Source organism: Manacus candei, unplaced genomic scaffold (assembly GCF_025592945.1).
Source record: "Manacus candei isolate 608988 ecotype Guabito, Panama unplaced genomic scaffold, ASM2559294v1 h1tg000088l, whole genome shotgun sequence".
NCBI classification, from domain to species: Eukaryota; Metazoa; Chordata; class Aves; order Passeriformes; family Pipridae; genus Manacus; species Manacus candei.
Window position 1 is genome coordinate 4226215 of NW_026138136.1, and position 17243 is coordinate 4243457.

A 17243-nucleotide genomic window follows, 5' to 3' on the forward strand; every position below is an offset into this window, starting at 1 on the left:
TGTACATTTGGCAAAAAGGTAGTTTATGTCTGAGGGAAACTGTTGCCCAGCTCGGTACCTTTTTCTTAATACTGTCAAAGTGAAGGACAGAGTTGAATTTTAACTTAAAATTAACTACTTTCAGTTACTTCTGGTACTTTTACCTAAAGCTAAGGACTGAGCCTTCAGCAGTTTTGCAGAAGTTTGCAAGGTGTAGATACTCTTGCTCAAGCAAGAGTAGGGATCTACATTAAATTTAGGAACTCATCACTTTTGTCAGAGATTTTTGTCTTAAACATTTTCAAGTACAGAAGGAAAGGTTTAACATTGAGGAAACACAGGTTGAACTCCTGGTGACTGCTTTGTTCAGTCAAATCAAATTTTCTTTAAGAATATCTAAAAGAATCTGTGCTGATGGAGAGAGGTCATTCTTGAAGGTTAGATTTTATCTTTTTTAGAAATTTCATTGTCACATGCATCAGAATAACTAGCTTCTAATAGTCATATTATTGTAACTGCAAGCAGGGAAACCTGGTTTCAGTTACTTGTATTGTAAAAACAATACATACTTTTTATGCATATAATAAGTCCTCATGTTTTCCCTCCTTTCAAGTATGTTCTCTAGCTAATGGAGTCCTTACTTTGAATAGGAGATATGGCTCTTCAACCAGCAGAGGATGAAGAATCATTTAATACAATTTCGAATCAGTATCCTGAGATTTATTTTCAACCCATGATCCTTACAGGTATGAGATTCATTTCTGTTGTAGGAAATAGAGAATGAGGTTCGTTGGATATAAACTTGAGGCATTATTTAGCTGATTTTTAGATTATTTAGTACCAAATTTGAATACACTGTACAAATGTTTTTTAGAACCTCCATCAGAGGATCACTTGCTGCAGAATACCTTATGGCCTGAAATTCAGAAGTTGTAAGTTTTTTCCTTATTGAAATTACAAAATTTCCAGAACGCTATTGTAACATTAATGTAGTATGGTCTTGTAACTCTTCCTATTTACTATCTGATTTGCCTTGTCTTTACAAATACTTGTAAAATAAATACATTATATGTGTATAAAAATTAGAAAATATAAAATACATACATGTATGCATGTTATTATATGTATATAAAACATATATGTTATTATGTGTATATAAGATTAGGAAATTATATATAAAACTTAGGAAACAGTGCCACAAATGGCATTTAGAACTGATGTGTCACAATTTTATTTTACTAGTTGTTTCTCCTTAAAACCTTGCCTATGCTCAGGGTCTCTTCTCTGTAAGGAGTTTTGTGCTTTCTTTCCACTTCATGGCACAGGCTTGCAGATGAAGTTTGTCTTTCTGGTATGGAAGTAAAGGCTGAGGCATCAATAGAGGAGCTTCCCCCTAAAGCCTAACAGAGTTATAAGATGCAATAGATGGAAGCAGCAGCTAAAATAGGATGTGCCTAGTGGTAGAGCAAAGTGATGAATGTTGAGTAAAATGGTTACAAACCCAGTTTGGGTACTAAATGCTGACAGGGTGGTTGTGGATTGCAGATATTGGACTTATATGGTCATAATAATTGTTTTGTGGTTACAGAGTTTTAGAATTCTTCAGCTATGTTTTCTTCCTTTTCTGAAATTCTCAATTTGCAGATGAAGGTTGTCACCTAATTTGTTCCCTAAGGATCCCAGTAACATGAGGCTATCCTTTCACAGTCTTCAAAGCTTTAGTATCAGTCTTAAAACTACAACATGAAGAAATTAATAATCTCAATCTCTTATGAGTTTTTTTTATCTGAATCTCCTAAAAGAGTGGTCTCAGGCAGGAACAAGAAGAATGTTGGCCTTTGCTGATGATTACAGCTACCTTTATACTTTACCAGTTTTGTGACTTCAGTTGGGGGTCAGGAAATAAAAAGCTTTGGAAAAACACTTTGCAGCTTGCTTTCATTTGACTGAGGGGGAAGTTCTGTGGGAGCTCATCTTTACTTTCAACTGGGCAGTAAATCTCCTTTGATTACTTCTAAGCTCTTTTACTATGTTTGTACTCAAAGGAGGGTTTCCTGAGAGGAAAGCTGGTGGATGTTAGACAATATCTGCACACCTTGTAATTCTGTTACATTAACTGCTTCTTCTGTGCATGCTATGGCTGCTAATGCACTCACGTAAGAAGTTTGATAAGGGATGTTTAAGTAGTGAAGCGGAGCCAAGGGCAAGATTTTTCTTCATTTGCCTTTGACATTTTGCCAAGTCTAGTGGGACATTAATATTTGATACTCTGCTATGGGAGTACTGCCTATCTTCCTGTATATCCTGCATTCATTAAAATAACTCCATTTTATGATGGTCTTCAGATGACTTATCTGAGAATTTTTTTCTGTTTTCAGAGACACAGCTAATGATAGGGATTATTTTATGCAAGAGCAAGAAGATGTAAAGCATTCGTAGACTTTGAGGTTTTTTGCTCAGAATAATCTTGAAAGGAGTAACATGAAAACTCATAATGTAGATTTCAAGTTGCCATAGCAGCAGAAAACCAGTGTGAGGCACTGACTTGCTAAAAATAGCTTGTTTGTAATTGACATTTGTGTATTCCTAGCTCTAACTTGACACCAAATTTTGAAGGATTAGTGTTGGATTTTGCAAAATGTTTGCTTGAAGAGGTTTTAGTATGAAGAACTTGCTGAATTTTTTACATAATCTAATAACTTAAAAATATGGTGAATCTTGTGAGAATGTGCTAATCTTTATCCTCTTTGAAAATTACTGCAGAGAGTTTGTAGGCATCCTACTGAGATTAAAGCGTGAGTGTTGACATATGTGTTTATCTGCATATGTATGTACATTTCATGTAATACACTTGAAAGTCTAAGAGATCCTTTTTGACACTAGAAAATTACTGTATTCATTTGTCTGGACACTTTGAAGGTCCAGTCAGTTTACCTGTGCCTAAAAAAATGCTATGAACTGCATAATGCTAAGGCAAAACGGTTTGTGGTTGAAAATATCATTTCATTATTCTTTCATGCAGTTACTTCTCTCCATTGTGAACCTTTATTTGGTGGTGTACTACATAATGAAGAAATCAGACTGTGTGTATGGGATCAGGGAAAAGAGTGGTACTAGAGCTCCTATACTGGCAAGGCGTATATACTCATGTACACAGCATCTCCTATTGCTGCTGTCTTAATTTGCTTTACTAGAGACAGCACTGGCCTGTACAGGCAGCCAGTCTGACCTAAGACAGTCCTGCTCATGTGACTTTGCCAAAGCCAATATTTTATATTTTCTGTTAATTTAACAAGAAATGTTACATTTTAGAGCTTCCATTTAGCAAAAACAAAGTTGCATGCAGAAGCTTGAAGTCTTTCCGTCAAGTCCTCTTCAATACTACATTTAGGAGATAAAACCAAAACAACCGAGGACTTGTTTCATGACTTGTTCCACAGGTTATTTTTCCTTCATGGAATTTCTGTAAATTTATACTTTTGATGGAATAAATATTTTTTAGTTTTAGAAAATTGACTTTCAGTGGTTTCCACTACAAAATAATCTCCAGGAATGTGCTTTAAAGTTAAGCATTATGATAAAATTCCTGCTAGTCGCAAGTTAAGAGTAAGCCATGCAGTACTACTTTCATCATTGTGTTTTCCTTTTCCAACATGATTCTTGTCCTTTGGTTCAAAAATCAGGATTTCACAGAACTCACTGGGTGTTTCTGGTATATTTCTTCAGTGGTATTCAAATATATGGCTTCTGATTTTTATTGGTGGTGTTAAAATTGTTTTTCAAGAAAATAAGGGTACATTAAATGCTGCTTTAGTTTGCTTTGTTAATCATTAGTGTAGCTTCTGCAGGACTGTGGAATGGGCTGGAGAGATTTTTTTGTAGTCAGTTTCTAATTCTGAAAGAATTTATGCAGATGTTTAAACTGAATGCGGAACATTATTAGGAATTATTTGGAATGTAATACTGAAAATGACTATGATGCGTTAAATATCTTTTCACATGTATTTCAGATATGGACATGGATATGAAATATTTTGTGTTGCTTGCAATAATTCAAACACTGTAATTGCTTCAGCATGTAAGGTAAGAAAAGATTCTAGCACCATCTAGTGAAAAGTGCCCACCAGATTTCTAGGGCTGACAGAGCAGGAATCAGAATTCAGTTTGGGCTGAATTCTGTTCTTTTACATAAATGTGAAAGATTTTTTATAGATGGCAGTTGCCTTGCAGAGGTGAGAGTCAATGCAAATAAATTATTCCTAAATTATGTATGATTCATTTGAAGATACTAATAAGATAAATTCTAACAAATATAGGTCTGAAATATTTTCTTGCTGATATATTGTCAACATTAGTAAAAAATAGTGAAACAATCTTGAAAATTCCCAGAGGAAAGCTGGATCTTACTTGATTGCAAACCTTAAAACAAGCCCCCTAACATCTTAGTATTTTGAAATGTGTGATTTTTATATTTGCTTTCATTAATTCTCACTGATATTTTTTTTCCATCTATACAGGCTTCCAAAAAAGAACATGCAGCAATTATTTTGTGGAGCACTACTTCTTGGAAAAAACTGCAGAGTTTGTCTTTTCACAATCTGACTGTTACTCAACTGGCATTTTCTCCTGATGACAGATTTTTACTAGCAGTTTCTAGAGACAGGAATTGGTCACTGTGGAGGAAAGAAGACTCCTCTGAGTCAGGTAAGATATGCAAAGTGGATATACACATTTGAAGACTTTGCAGTTTGTTCAATATTTTTGGCTGCAGAATATTTGAAAGAGAATTGATGTAATATTTTAATGGACATTTTCCTTACAACTTTGAAGAATTAATTGTTGTAGACTCTTGTGGTTTTAAGAAATGCAATTAATAATGTATGGAAAGCTAGAAATTAAATTAAAATGCAGAGAAGAATATAATCAGGCTTTAAATGCTGTTTAATTGATGGATGTAATGAAGTCTACTCTTCTGCCTTCTGCATGTGATAGTATGTTTGACTTATTGAAATCAAGTGTACAAGCTGGCGTGTAATGCCTGAACTTCCAGTTGGCATTCTGTCAAGAAAAGCCTTCATCGCGGTATTCTGTGCAGGCATAGCTGGAGGGTTCGTTGCTACACCCGTATCCTGCATAGAGCTGCCTTGTCCCTGTTTGCAGGACATGGCACTTTGAGACTCTTGACAGGATTAATCTCTGTCTTTAGTGTGGCATTCTGATAATCCTACACAATTGATTAATTTGACTAGGACTGTCTCTGTCTGGAAAAAATGCTGATAGTAAGGATTCAGTTGACCCTCTCATTAAGACTTTGAGCCTTGCAAAATCATGAGGAGATTGCTGTTGAACGCTTTAATGGAATCCTAGACCAGATGCTTGTGCTGAAAGTGATTATCGTTGCTCTGTTGGCTTAATAGCATATAAACACTGCTGTGCTCTATAGAATGTTCCTAGAGACTTGGCAGTGAGTTTTGGCCCCTTCAGACAGTGTCCAGTTGTATCCTGGCTTGAATTTCTGTTCTATTCAGACTTCTATTCTAAAGCCTGGCATATTGTCCACAGTAGTTACACAATGTTTCAGAATAAGGATCATGAATACTCACAGCAAGTAGAGGAAATCCTCTTTTCATCTCTTCATCAATAACCCTTCTGTCTACAAATAACATCATTATCAGTGTAAAGAAAAAAGTGCTGGTATTGGCATCCCCAGAAGTGGTTATTCAAAGTCTGTGCTCCAAAATGGCAACCTTTCCTACTTAGGAAAAGCAGTTCCATTTAATGATCTGCTGATCAGATTTAGTTCTTAATTGTATACATGCTGAAATGGCAGCCTGTCTCTTTGGGAACACATGAATCTTTACAATTAGACCATTATAATTTCAGCTCTTGGGGCTTTACTGGTAAATAAGAACTGTGGTGAAATACTGGGAATATGTGAACACATGGTAAATGTCGCACTATTCAAAAACTTCTGAAGTCAGTGTTCTTACAAAAAACTTGATAGAAATAATCCGAAGGTGTTATACTTGGACTTAAATTCTTCTGAAACAGAAATGTGTGTAAAAGATTGAACTGTTCCTACTGTTTTAGGGCTCTAAGGGCTGACTGATACTGTCTTGAACAGTTGCTCGTTATCACTAGTAGTAGTAAGTGTTGCAAAAAATACCCATATGGTCCTAAGTATTCCCAGTTGCTTTAAAGAGGAATGGAATAATATCCAAGTATTCCTGCAGTTCTTACATAAAGTTAGGTAAGAGTAACAATTACTTTTAATATGTAAAGTAGTTGAAGCAAGGGTTTTGCTCTGTATGTTTTGTTCCAGGAGCAGTCTTCGCTTGCTGTGCATACACAGACAAAAATACAGCTGTTCACAGTCGAATCATTTGGTCTTGTGATTGGACACCAGATAGCAAGTATTTTATTACTGGTAGTCGAGACAAAAAGGTAATTAATATTAAAGGTTTGGAAAGCCCAGAATTATTTTAATGTATTTTAGATTAGCAAATGCTTTGTTCTAATGAGCCCTTTTTCTATAAATACACAAAAGGCTTATTGTGTGTTTTAGCGCAGAAATCAGTGATACTTTCATAAGCTAAATAAAGTGCTTGAATATATGTATATACAAGACTGTGGGCTGCCAGTTGGACTTTCTCCCTTCTTCTTTCATGCAGTAAGACAAGCATATGTTGCATAATTCTATGGGTCTCAAGTTTTTCTTCAACTTTCATAACAGAATCTGTTTTTGTTGTCGGTAACTTTAATGATATCAGACAGACTGTCTACAAAGACGAATCTTTGTAGATAGAGATTTTTTACTATTTTCAGGGTCATCTACTTTGTTCTGTGTCCTAGAATTCCTTTAGTTAAGTTATTCCTTATGTTTTGTAAGTGCATTTACAAGAAGTTCAAAGTGAAAATTCCTAGATGACTCTATTTTCTTACAGGTCGTTATCTGGGGCCAGTGTGATTTATCTGTGAATACTGAAGGGAATATGCTGGATTTAGTCAAGCCTTGTTCAACAGTACTAGATGCTGGGGATTCTGTAACTGCTATTAGTATCAGCCGTGTGCTTACTCCTGATGGAAGGTATTGCTGGTTTTCTGTAATGTCATTTTGTATTTAATTCGAAATTAATATTTTCATAGTCAACTGATGTTCTGTGGCTAAACAGCTCCCGAAATCTACCTGTCAATTATTTCAACTATTCTTTAACTGAATGACCTCTACTTTTTTTTCCTTCCTAGCCACCTTTTCAGCTGTATAGTGACTTCTCCAAACAGTGTAACAATAAAAAAAGGAAGTGGGAGCGGGAGGGAGGAAGGCATGAACACACCTGAAATGCATTAATTTTTCCAACAGTATTAACTGATCTGATGTTGTAATAAGCTCCTTACTTTTTCCTAAGCAAATATATTTTGCAGGTTTCTGCTTTGCTGGTTTTTTTAATGAAGTGGCTTTGATTTCAATTGTGATGTATTAATTTTTGTGGAAAAGTAAATACTGATTTGAAGGGCAAGGTGCAAAACAGTACTTGAGTGCTACTTCTTTCTATCCTGCATTAGAACTAGGCCTTGCTGAGCTACCTACTGTAATTTCTGTTAACTAATGCAGTTATTCTCTTGATAGATATATTGTTGCAGTAGGCTTAGAGAATGGGAAGATTGTCTTGTACACATGGAAGCAAAGTGGACAAGAACTGGCAGTAGCTGACTGGACCACATGTGTTGAGATAGGTAACAGGTATGTCTTTTGAAGTAAGTTAGGAGCAATGAAATATTATTCTTGAGACTAATAGTGCTGGAGTTATGTTCTTGTAATATATAAAATGATATGAAACTGGTTTATTTGTATACCAAAATTGTTATCCTTTGATCCCTGACGGTCTAAAGATACCTTAAAGCGAAACTCGGGAAAAAAATATTGGTTATTTAGATGTATTAAAAAACTCACCCATGAATGTGAACAAAAAACAAGAGGGGGTTAAACCCCGAAATAAATACTTCATGCTATGCAAATGCTTTGAGAAATATTTCTCTTTGTTGGCCCTACTTAAAAAGAAATAAAAATAAAAAAGTCATAAAATAAGATGATAGAAAACACTGAAGAGACGGGGGAAAGAATCCCTGTCTATATACATCAGCAAAACATTTTGGAGTGGATGACAGCAAGCTTTCAAGAGCAGCTTCTACCAGAAACCAAAGGAATGACAAGATCTATGCGGTGCTGCTGCAGTGACAGCTAGAGAGACTCTGTAGAAAGACTTTGAATGTTTCACTTGAAGCACTCTCCTAGATTCTTCTGTCACATACTGGCATTGATAGTAACAGAAATGAAAGCTGACGGTGACTTTGGCCTGTATGTGTGTGAAGTGAATTGGGAAGGGATACCAGATAACAGGAAATTGTAGGCTAAAAGCCAAAAATCTGTCATATCTCAGTAACTGAGATGCTAGACCTGTAGCTTAATGTGGTAAAACTGGAAATCAATAGCTGTTTGAATTATTGATGAGCGAGAGGATAAAATGTCATTAGTGTTAATGGCCCTACTTATTTTAAGAATTTAATACCTGCTGGTTGTCACAAATCAGTTTTTCCTCAGTTGGTAGTGTTAACTGAAGAGTACTAATTATATGAATGTTGATGTTTACAGTCACATACCCAACTGTGTTTGACATTTTGCAGTTATGTATGGATTTCTTTTTGTTGCAGCCAAAGTCATGCTCTTGCTGTGAAACGTTTATGTTGGAGACATCATGCAGGCAGAGCTGGACATAATGATCAGAACAGCAGCGAGTGGTTGCAGCTTGCAAGTTGTGGAGCTGATCACTGTGTTAAAGTATTCAATGTCAACAGATTTGCTCTTTAGCAAAGACAGCAGGCCTGTCTGTGCCAAACAGATTCACAATATTTTATGTCAACTTTTAGCCATTTTGATTATTGAATTTTCTGTTTTCTGCTCGGGGGAGTGAAACATCTGACATGTAACTTATTAAAGCAACTTTGGTGGAAGTTTGAAATGTCAAATATTTTTATAATCCTGCAGTTCTGGGAATATGAAATATTTTATATGTTTTGGTTGGTGGATATCCTGGAACTGAGGCATGGGAGATGGGTAGGGTATAGGAGGAGGATAATGAGACAGCTTTAATCACTGGCTCCAAGGGTGGGTGGGAAGCTGGTGACACTTGGGTTATGTACTTGGGATTCCAAGTGGAGTACTGAATTTTTTTTAAACTCCTATTCCTATCAAACTTTTACTGTCAATTGGCTTGCCAGTGCTGACGTGTTTCAGGATGTGCAGTCAAACAGATCAGAGTTAAATGTACAGCTTTCTCTGATTGCCTTCTGAATGTGTATTACAGTCTTGTTCCAAGTCTAGGGCCACCTGACGTTAGAAGGAGTAGTTGTGTCTGTATGCTTGGACAGGCCTGTGTTTGATTTTATTCCTTTATTCTGCTGTGCAGAGTGCTGAGCTTGTGCTTCTCGGTCACGTGGGGCTTAAAGCCAAACTCACAGACCACTTAAATCTTCTGGTGTCTCCCCTGTGTACCAGTGAGCTCTCTCTGAAGAGAGTGCTGTAGAAGAGCCACCTCTTAATCTCTTGGAGGGCTGTCCTCTACAGTTTGGACTGGAAAAACTTACAAATATCACTAGGCAGGAGCTAAAAGGAGGCAGCCATTCCTTACCACTGCCTTTGGACTCTTCCTGACTTTTGACGGCTCCTTATCTACTCTGGTGAAAACAGATTAGCTTAGTTGTCCAGTAGTGTTGTAATTTAAGCAGAATGTTACTAAGACAGTGAGTACTTCAGAAAGAAGCCTTTACCTCAGCAAGTCTGTGTCTAATTCCAAAGTCTAATTCAGAAATTTGTTAAACTTTGAGAATGAAATTCTTGTTATTCCAGAAACACTTGCTACCCAGAACTGGTAGTGCAGAGGTAATTGGAATTGCGTCTAACTTTTTACTGTGTTGCATCTTCAAATTAAGAGTACAGTTCTTTCAGAGTGGGCCATGCTCTTTCCAGATAATAATAGTTTATATTTTAAACAATTTTGTATTTTAGCTTTTCATTTTCAGTTTCATTTTTCAACAACTAAAAAATCAACTTTTAATGTGGGGGCAGGGAAATAAAAAATGACTTGTTAATAAAGGTGATTTGCTATATTTTATTTGTGCTTTACCCAATGCTTTTCTTACATGTGTGCTTTAAGCATTTAAGCATTTGAGCAGTGTATTTTACTTGTCTGGGAATTTCTAAGCAGTCGTGTCCTGGCAAGCAAAAGATATAACTTATCACTCATGAAGTTTCAAAAAGCTGCCAAAGGTGGAACTTCATTCTATGTCACAGTTGTCATTTGGTGTCTTACCTCCAATTTGATGATTGTACCAGATAATTCTTTCCAATACTAGTATGTCTTGCCATGTGGCCATTCTTATGTATAGTTCAAAGTGAAACATCGTATTAGTTGTCCCTCTCTTTTATTTGCTGAAATGCTGTCATTAAACAAGCATCAGCTGTTAGATGATTTAGTAATCCTTTCCATTACCCCTGGAACTTTTGTGACTCAATCAAATTAAATACCTCGTTGTTCCAACTTTAAATACATCAGATTAGTCTGTTGGTCTCACAAGTCTAAATGTTTATAATAGACACTTTTAATTTTTGATTAAGTTAGAGATTGTCAAGAGAGACCTTGACACATTATTAATATTTTATGTATGATATTATCTTTGCTTGCATATATCTTTGCTAAGCATTTAGTGGGCATGACTTTTACATACACCTTTACCTTCTCAGTAAGTCCGCTAAAGTCTTAAAACTAGCATGTAAATCAGCATTTTAAGAAAAACTTAGAAATGAGCTGCTGGCCATGTATGTGGCACTCAAATTCTCTGCTTGTTGTACAGTGCCATTGGAAGTAGAGTTGAGAAAACTGATGGGATAAACTAAAGTTTTGCATAGAATATTCTAATATCTTTTGATACATTTGAGGTAAAACCATTCCATTAATATTTTGAATACACATTATCAAAAGTATTTTACTGGCTTTATGCTTGTTCTGAGAAGACTTTGTGGCCAAGGATATGAACATACTGTTTCATGTAGTCAGACTTAAAGGAGGAAGATTGTCTTGTCTTACAGGAGAGATATCTATGAAAAAGCAAGCAAGAAATGGCATGGATCTTGTTATTTATAATTTGAGATCTGTAACTAAAATCAAATGGTTATTGAGGTGATCCAAAGCAATTTTAAGTCTTTCAGTCCAGGATGTAGGCATCCTCAAGTGTTGGACCAAAAAGGCATGCAAACACTGACTTTAGAGGTGAGGATGCTGTGGTGTCTACTGGATTAGAAGGACAAAATATGCTGTTTGTGTAAACTGGGAAGATGAGAGATACTGACATTCAGCCATAGGAACTCCTGCGTGGGCTCCACATGGCAGGTTCCATACACACTACTGCTATTGATTGTGTTAATTTTTTCCGTTATGAAATGGGAAAGAACAAGCAGGTTACATATCATGCTAAGCCTTAGAAAAAAAAGTATAATTTTCTGCTGTTGTCTGTCTTGTGGGCTGGGACTTCAGAAGTAACTAGAAGCTGTTGAAAATTTCAAGGAAGTCAATTATTGAACTCTCAGCTATTGAAAACATCACTTTGGTAACTCTGAGTAATCTCTGTTTTCCAAAATATTTAATGGGGAAAAAATGAGAATGCTCTGAGGCTCACTGCCAATTGCAGCTAATGCAGAGATGAGAAAAGAGGAGGCAGCAGCTGTGTCCTCATTTAGAATCGAATCTTTAAAGAAGTGGCTGTTGCAAATAAGGAAACTTTAAAATAACTGAAATGGGAAGCAAAAATATTACTTGCTCTGTTTTAGGGAGCATCTGGAGCTGTACAAAAGATGAGACAAAATCACTGACAGGACAGAAATCAGAATTTGCCTTTAGTGCCTTAGGAAGCTGGTGGAGGTGGGAGTTGTTGAGCACATTTTAATGATGCTCTACTACTGCTATTTTAGCAGCAGTACTGTATCAGGATCTACAGTGATAGTTTTGGGATGGCAGGGTAGCATGTTTACCCCATGACTTTCCCAGCCCTTGACCCTCCAACCATTCCTGGTTTTGCCCTGTGTACTGGCACATCCTCAGAGAGTTCTGGGACGTCCCTTCATATGCTTCTTTTCCCCAGCCAGGGTCTGCCTTTTTGCCCATGCCAACCACCCGATTTTCTTATCCTGCTTCTGCCTTTGCTGGTAGAGAGCCTGGAGGGCTGTGGGCCCCATTTGCCAGCCCCTGAGACTCTCACTCAAGCACGGCTCCTGCTCTCACCTTGTGTGACTAGCTCTAGTGACAGTATGCAAGCAGTTTGTCCTCAATGGCACATACAAACGTTGTTAGCAGCATCATTTTATTTTCTGCAGTAACTGATCTATGCTGTAATGCAATAATAAAATAATAAATAATGCAATAATAAAACTAGAAATGATCACTTGCTCTTTCTGGAGGGAAAAGGGTAGGCCATGTGACAAAGCCCGATGCTGTACTATAATAATGGGGTTAGCTCCAGTACCCTGGGGTAGCTGTGCCAACCACATGTGCCCTGGACTTGAAGTCCTCTAAGAAAGCTGCACCATGTATATGGTGTTTGCATGATTCAGCCAACATTACTGCTGTACAGATGAGAGGAGGTGCTATGCCCAAGGTAATCACCATGTTACGATAGACTTCAGCATAGACTCCAGCAGATCTCAACTGAAATAATGAGGGATGCAGCAAAGAGATTTTTTTACTGCAGAGGAGCTATTCCCCTTGAATCAAGAGCTTGTGCAAACACAGATCTTGTTGTCTTGCGTCATTTTGTTTTTTTTCTAAGCCTTTTCTCTCTTTTCTCTCACCCACCCTTCTTCTGAGATGTTTTGCCTTCTTAGTCCCTTCTCCATTCTTGCTGGCCCCTAAATCCTCACTTAATCAATCCTTATTTTCTCAACAGCCTCGTCTCTCTTCCTATTGTTCTTGTAAGATAATCCTATCCTTTCTAATACAGGATCCTAAGAGAATTCATATATAGTATAACATCCTTTTGGTATTTTCTGTTCTACCTTCTATGTCCCTGATTCTTCCTTTGCTATGTTTTGGGCTTTTGGTATTTACACAGTCTGTCCAGTCTCATTACCTACTTTCTCCCTGACGGCAAATTGCTGGCATACGTGTGAGCAGCACGCCCTTCCTCTCTTGCTGAAGCATAAGCTATATACCTGCCAGTGGGGAGAACTTTTCTCCTCCACAAAAATGAATTGACTGCAGTTCCCTCAAGGGAAGCTTTCCAAGTGCTTTTCAAGATGAAACAATAGTTATGTTTGTCTTTCCATTTCATAATCTTGGAGAGTCTCCTTCCTATGAGTTATCATATAAAGATGTACTTCTGAGAGAATATCTGTACTGCATAGATGGACTTTTTAGAGCATGGGAGCTTTCTGCTGTTTAAGTTCTTTGCTTTGACATGGCAGGCATTTCTATATTCGTATTTCTGGATGCTACTAGTTTTCACCACTGTCCACAGAGAGCACTGAGCTGTGCCACACATTTCTCTTTCTCTGCAGAAGAGGTTCAGCCAGCGAGGTTGAAACAGCTGCAGTTCAGGGAAGTGCCTGAGATGCCTGTAGGTTGCTCTGTGTGGGTCTTCAGGATGGGTCAGTCTGACCTACACAGTTGCTAAAGGTGCAATGTAGAAGCCTGCCAGGGATCCTTTGGTCAAACTTCTGCTTCTGTGGTGTGTGCATACAGTCTCTTTATATCGCAAACATTGCTGTGCCTTCAGTAGCAGTTCTGGTTCACTAAACCCTATGGGACTAGTCAAGGTGAGAGCCCCTTTACAGCTGGTGACCATTGATTCAGGCTGGTGGACCTCCCCTATAGTAACAGGTACATGAAATGTACCTGTAACTATAATATAAAAGCTAATATTAAAGCTAATATTAAAGCTAATAAAAAGGTATAAATGTCGGGTTTGCTTAGCTACTGCTAAACAAAGGCCTGCTTCAACTTTTTCTACCCATTGAAAAGAAATCTGGTGTGTTTTTTCATGTAAAAAGTATTGTCAATGCTCAAAACATAGCTCTGTGATGTGAAATTCTGCAATTCCTCTTAATTGTGCAAAAGTGCATTTCCACAGGTTAATAGTACTGAAAATTTTTAGCTCAGACCTGAAATAAAAAAAGATTGTGTTTCACAGAGCAATAGGATCACAGGATTATTAAAATTGGAAGGGAGCTCAGGAAATCTGTATTCCATGCTTCTGCTCCAGGCAGGGTCAGGTATGAAATCACACCAGGTTGCTCAGAGCTTCTTCTGATCTGATCTTGAAAATCTCAGAGTGGCGACTGCACAGTTTCTCTGAGCAACCTGTTTGACTGCTGACTGTCTTCATGGTGAAAACTGTTTTTCTCTCAGTTCTGAACCTCTCTTGTTTCAGTTTATGCCCTCTCTTACCTTCCTTCAGCTCACCACTGTGTAGAGCTGGGCTCCATCATCTTCACAGTCTCCTCCTAAGTGTTAAAAGGCTGCTACCAGGTGCCTACAAAGACCCCTCTTCCCCAGCTGAACCTGCCCCATTCTTCTGCCTCCCCCTACAGGGCAACTGCTCCCTGCTCCCTCCACCTTGGTGGCCCTCTGCCGCACTTGCGACAGTTTACATCACCTTTCCTGTATTGGGAAACTCCCAACTGGACAGGTACCCATGGTCTCATTACAGTAGCATCTTATTACAATGGTGTGTCTAAAGTCTGTTGTACAGTTTCCTCCCCTACGAAGTTTAAATCTGTAACTCTCTCTTCTTTAAACTTATCATGTCCCTTTCCTACACTATTCCTTTGCATGCACTTGACTGTGTGTGGTGGTGATGCAATCCCGTGACCAAGAGCAGCAGATTTTAACATTGTGTCTGCAGAGCTGGGCCTTTCCTGTATCCACTCTGCAGTGTGCTCCAACATCTCTGCCAGATGTGAATTCAGACATTGCTCTGACCATGTGGCAACACAGCTTCTGGGAACAAAAGAGCCCCCATCACACTACTGAGTGTCCTTACGCCACGTTTCCACCACTGGCATGGTGGAAAGGGCAGAAGAAAGATAAGATGGTTTGGGTCTGGCTGGAAGCTCTGTTTGTCTCCTGCCTCCATCTGAGCATGGGGAGTCTGCCAGTAGGGAGCAAGGCACCCAGCCCAAGTTTTTGTCCAGAGCCCACAGCAGAGCTGCAATCCATATTAATTGTTTCCCTGTGACCTGGGGTGGCCAGAGCAGCCATGTGTTTAGGTAACTAAGAGCTGACTGCACTACAGACAGGAGCTGTCGTGTTGGTTGTAAACCCAAACAGCCCCTCACCCCTAAAAATTCTATATTAAAAAAATTACTTATTGTCTGTCTCAGAGGAGAAGAAATTGATGCTATTTTAAATGCCTAAACTGTGGTCATTTCACTGAAAAATCAGTGAGTTGATTGCTTCCACATGCCGAGGACCACCAGGTGGCAATATAAGAAAAAAGATAAGCGCGAATTTCCAGCACCTGTCATATATACCCAAAAAATCAAAATAAATTAGAAATTTATCAGTCAAACACAGGTATTTGGTATCCTCTGAGATGTTTAAATGCAGTGTTTCAGTGATAAGCATTTCTCATGAAATACTGATTTTGAAAGCATTCTTTCTTCTGTTTTTGTACTGCAGTCAGGAAACTGACTGTAAACTTCAGAAAATGATGAGCACCTCTGAATCACAAAGGGTCTTATTGTCTGCTATAGATATTCTCCCTCACTGCAACGTATCAATTTGAAGAAGATTTTTAAAAATGGTAATTTTCTTACTTTACTTTGTTGAAGTGTAAAATGGGACTTTTTTTCCTATGTGTGTTTTGTTGTCTGTGTTTTGTATTCTAAAAGGCTGTCTAACCATGTGGATGCCCCTGGGAAGGGTTTAAGCTAATGAAGTCTCATGCACCTCCTGTAGACAGCTGTGATTAGATTAGAGGGCAGATTTAGATGAGATATTAGGAAGAAATTCTTTACTTTGAGGGTGGTGAGGCTCTAGAACAGGTTGCCCATAGAAGTTGTGTGTGACCCATCCCTAGGAGTGTTCAAGGCCAGGTCAGATGGGGCTTTGAGGAGTGTGACCCAGTGAGAGGTGTCCCTGTGTGTGGCAGGGGGGTTGGAACTTGAAGGTCTTTAAGGTCCCTTCCAAGCCAAACCGTTCCATGATTCTATAATTTGTAAGTAAAGAGTCACCATATTGGATTATATGATGAAACTCTCCCAGATTCCAGTGACTTATGTTTCAGGAACATTTTCAACCAGAGGAAGAGCCCTAATGCCTATTAGCTATTGAAGAATTTCCTTTTCCTTCCATGTATTTGTCCAACTGCTTTTTGAATCCATGCAAACCCATAATTCCCCTAGTGATTAGTGAGAAATCCTCAGGGAAACTAGAGGGAAATCCTCAGTCTCTACCAGTAAGAAGATGCATGTCTTGTTTGTTTTGAACATTTAATGCCTCCTTGGTTTTATACTAGAAAAGGATTAGTTGTTTTTCACTGTCTTCTTGTTATTCCTGATTTTATAGACCTTTAGTATATTTCTCACCCATGGATTTCTTTTCCAGTCTGAAGAGTCCTGTTGTAATTAAGTGTTCCTTTCATGGCAGCTGTACTCTTCCTTTCATTGAACTTATTTCCTCTTCCTCAGTGCTACAAAATTTCTACCAATAAGGAAATATTTATTACTGATTTTGCACCTTTTTATTTATTCATGTTTATCTGGGAGCCTAGTCAACAATACTGTTTGTGCTGGCAAATAATTTTCTTTTTTTTTTTTGTTTTGTTATTTTTTTTTTTTAAACAAGTCAAAACTTTCTTATTTGAAGCATTTAAGGTGCATGATGCTGTCTTTTGGGTATTTGTGACAGAGTGTAGTATCTTATCTTTGGACTGTTTTGTTCTTACGTCGTTTAAGTCATAAATTGATTTTTCTAGTATCATTCTGCTCTGCAGTGACAAGTTGCAGAGGCCTCAGAATCACAGCACGGTGTGGAACGATTAGCACTTGCTGCTAAAGGATAAACCTAATACTAAAATAACAGGGTAGCTGCAACCCAAGACTGAAGGTACTGGCAGCATATGTTTGGGACGTCTGTGCAGCAGCTGATATTATGCCTCCTGCGTCTTTGCAGCTCCATCAAAGAATCAGTCAATCACGGTGGTGAGAATTTCATTTA

The 17243-nt window shown here is 38.0% G+C and overlaps 1 protein-coding gene across 1 annotated transcript in view; it reads left to right on the forward strand.

Moving 5' to 3' along the window:
- ELP2 (elongator acetyltransferase complex subunit 2) overlaps positions 1–9706 on the forward strand; it is a 38533-nt gene extending 28827 nt beyond the window's left edge. The window contains exons 15-22 of the mRNA XM_051812708.1: positions 630–725; positions 854–911; positions 3990–4062; positions 4497–4683; positions 6302–6423; positions 6924–7066; positions 7607–7720; positions 8689–9706. Of these exons, the coding sequence (XP_051668668.1) occupies positions 630–725; positions 854–911; positions 3990–4062; positions 4497–4683; positions 6302–6423; positions 6924–7066; positions 7607–7720; positions 8689–8845 (950 nt within the window). The 3' untranslated portion in view covers positions 8846–9706. The remainder of the gene's footprint in view (positions 1–629; positions 726–853; positions 912–3989; positions 4063–4496; positions 4684–6301; positions 6424–6923; positions 7067–7606; positions 7721–8688) is intronic.
- The last annotated feature ends 7537 nt before the right edge of the window (positions 9707–17243 follow it).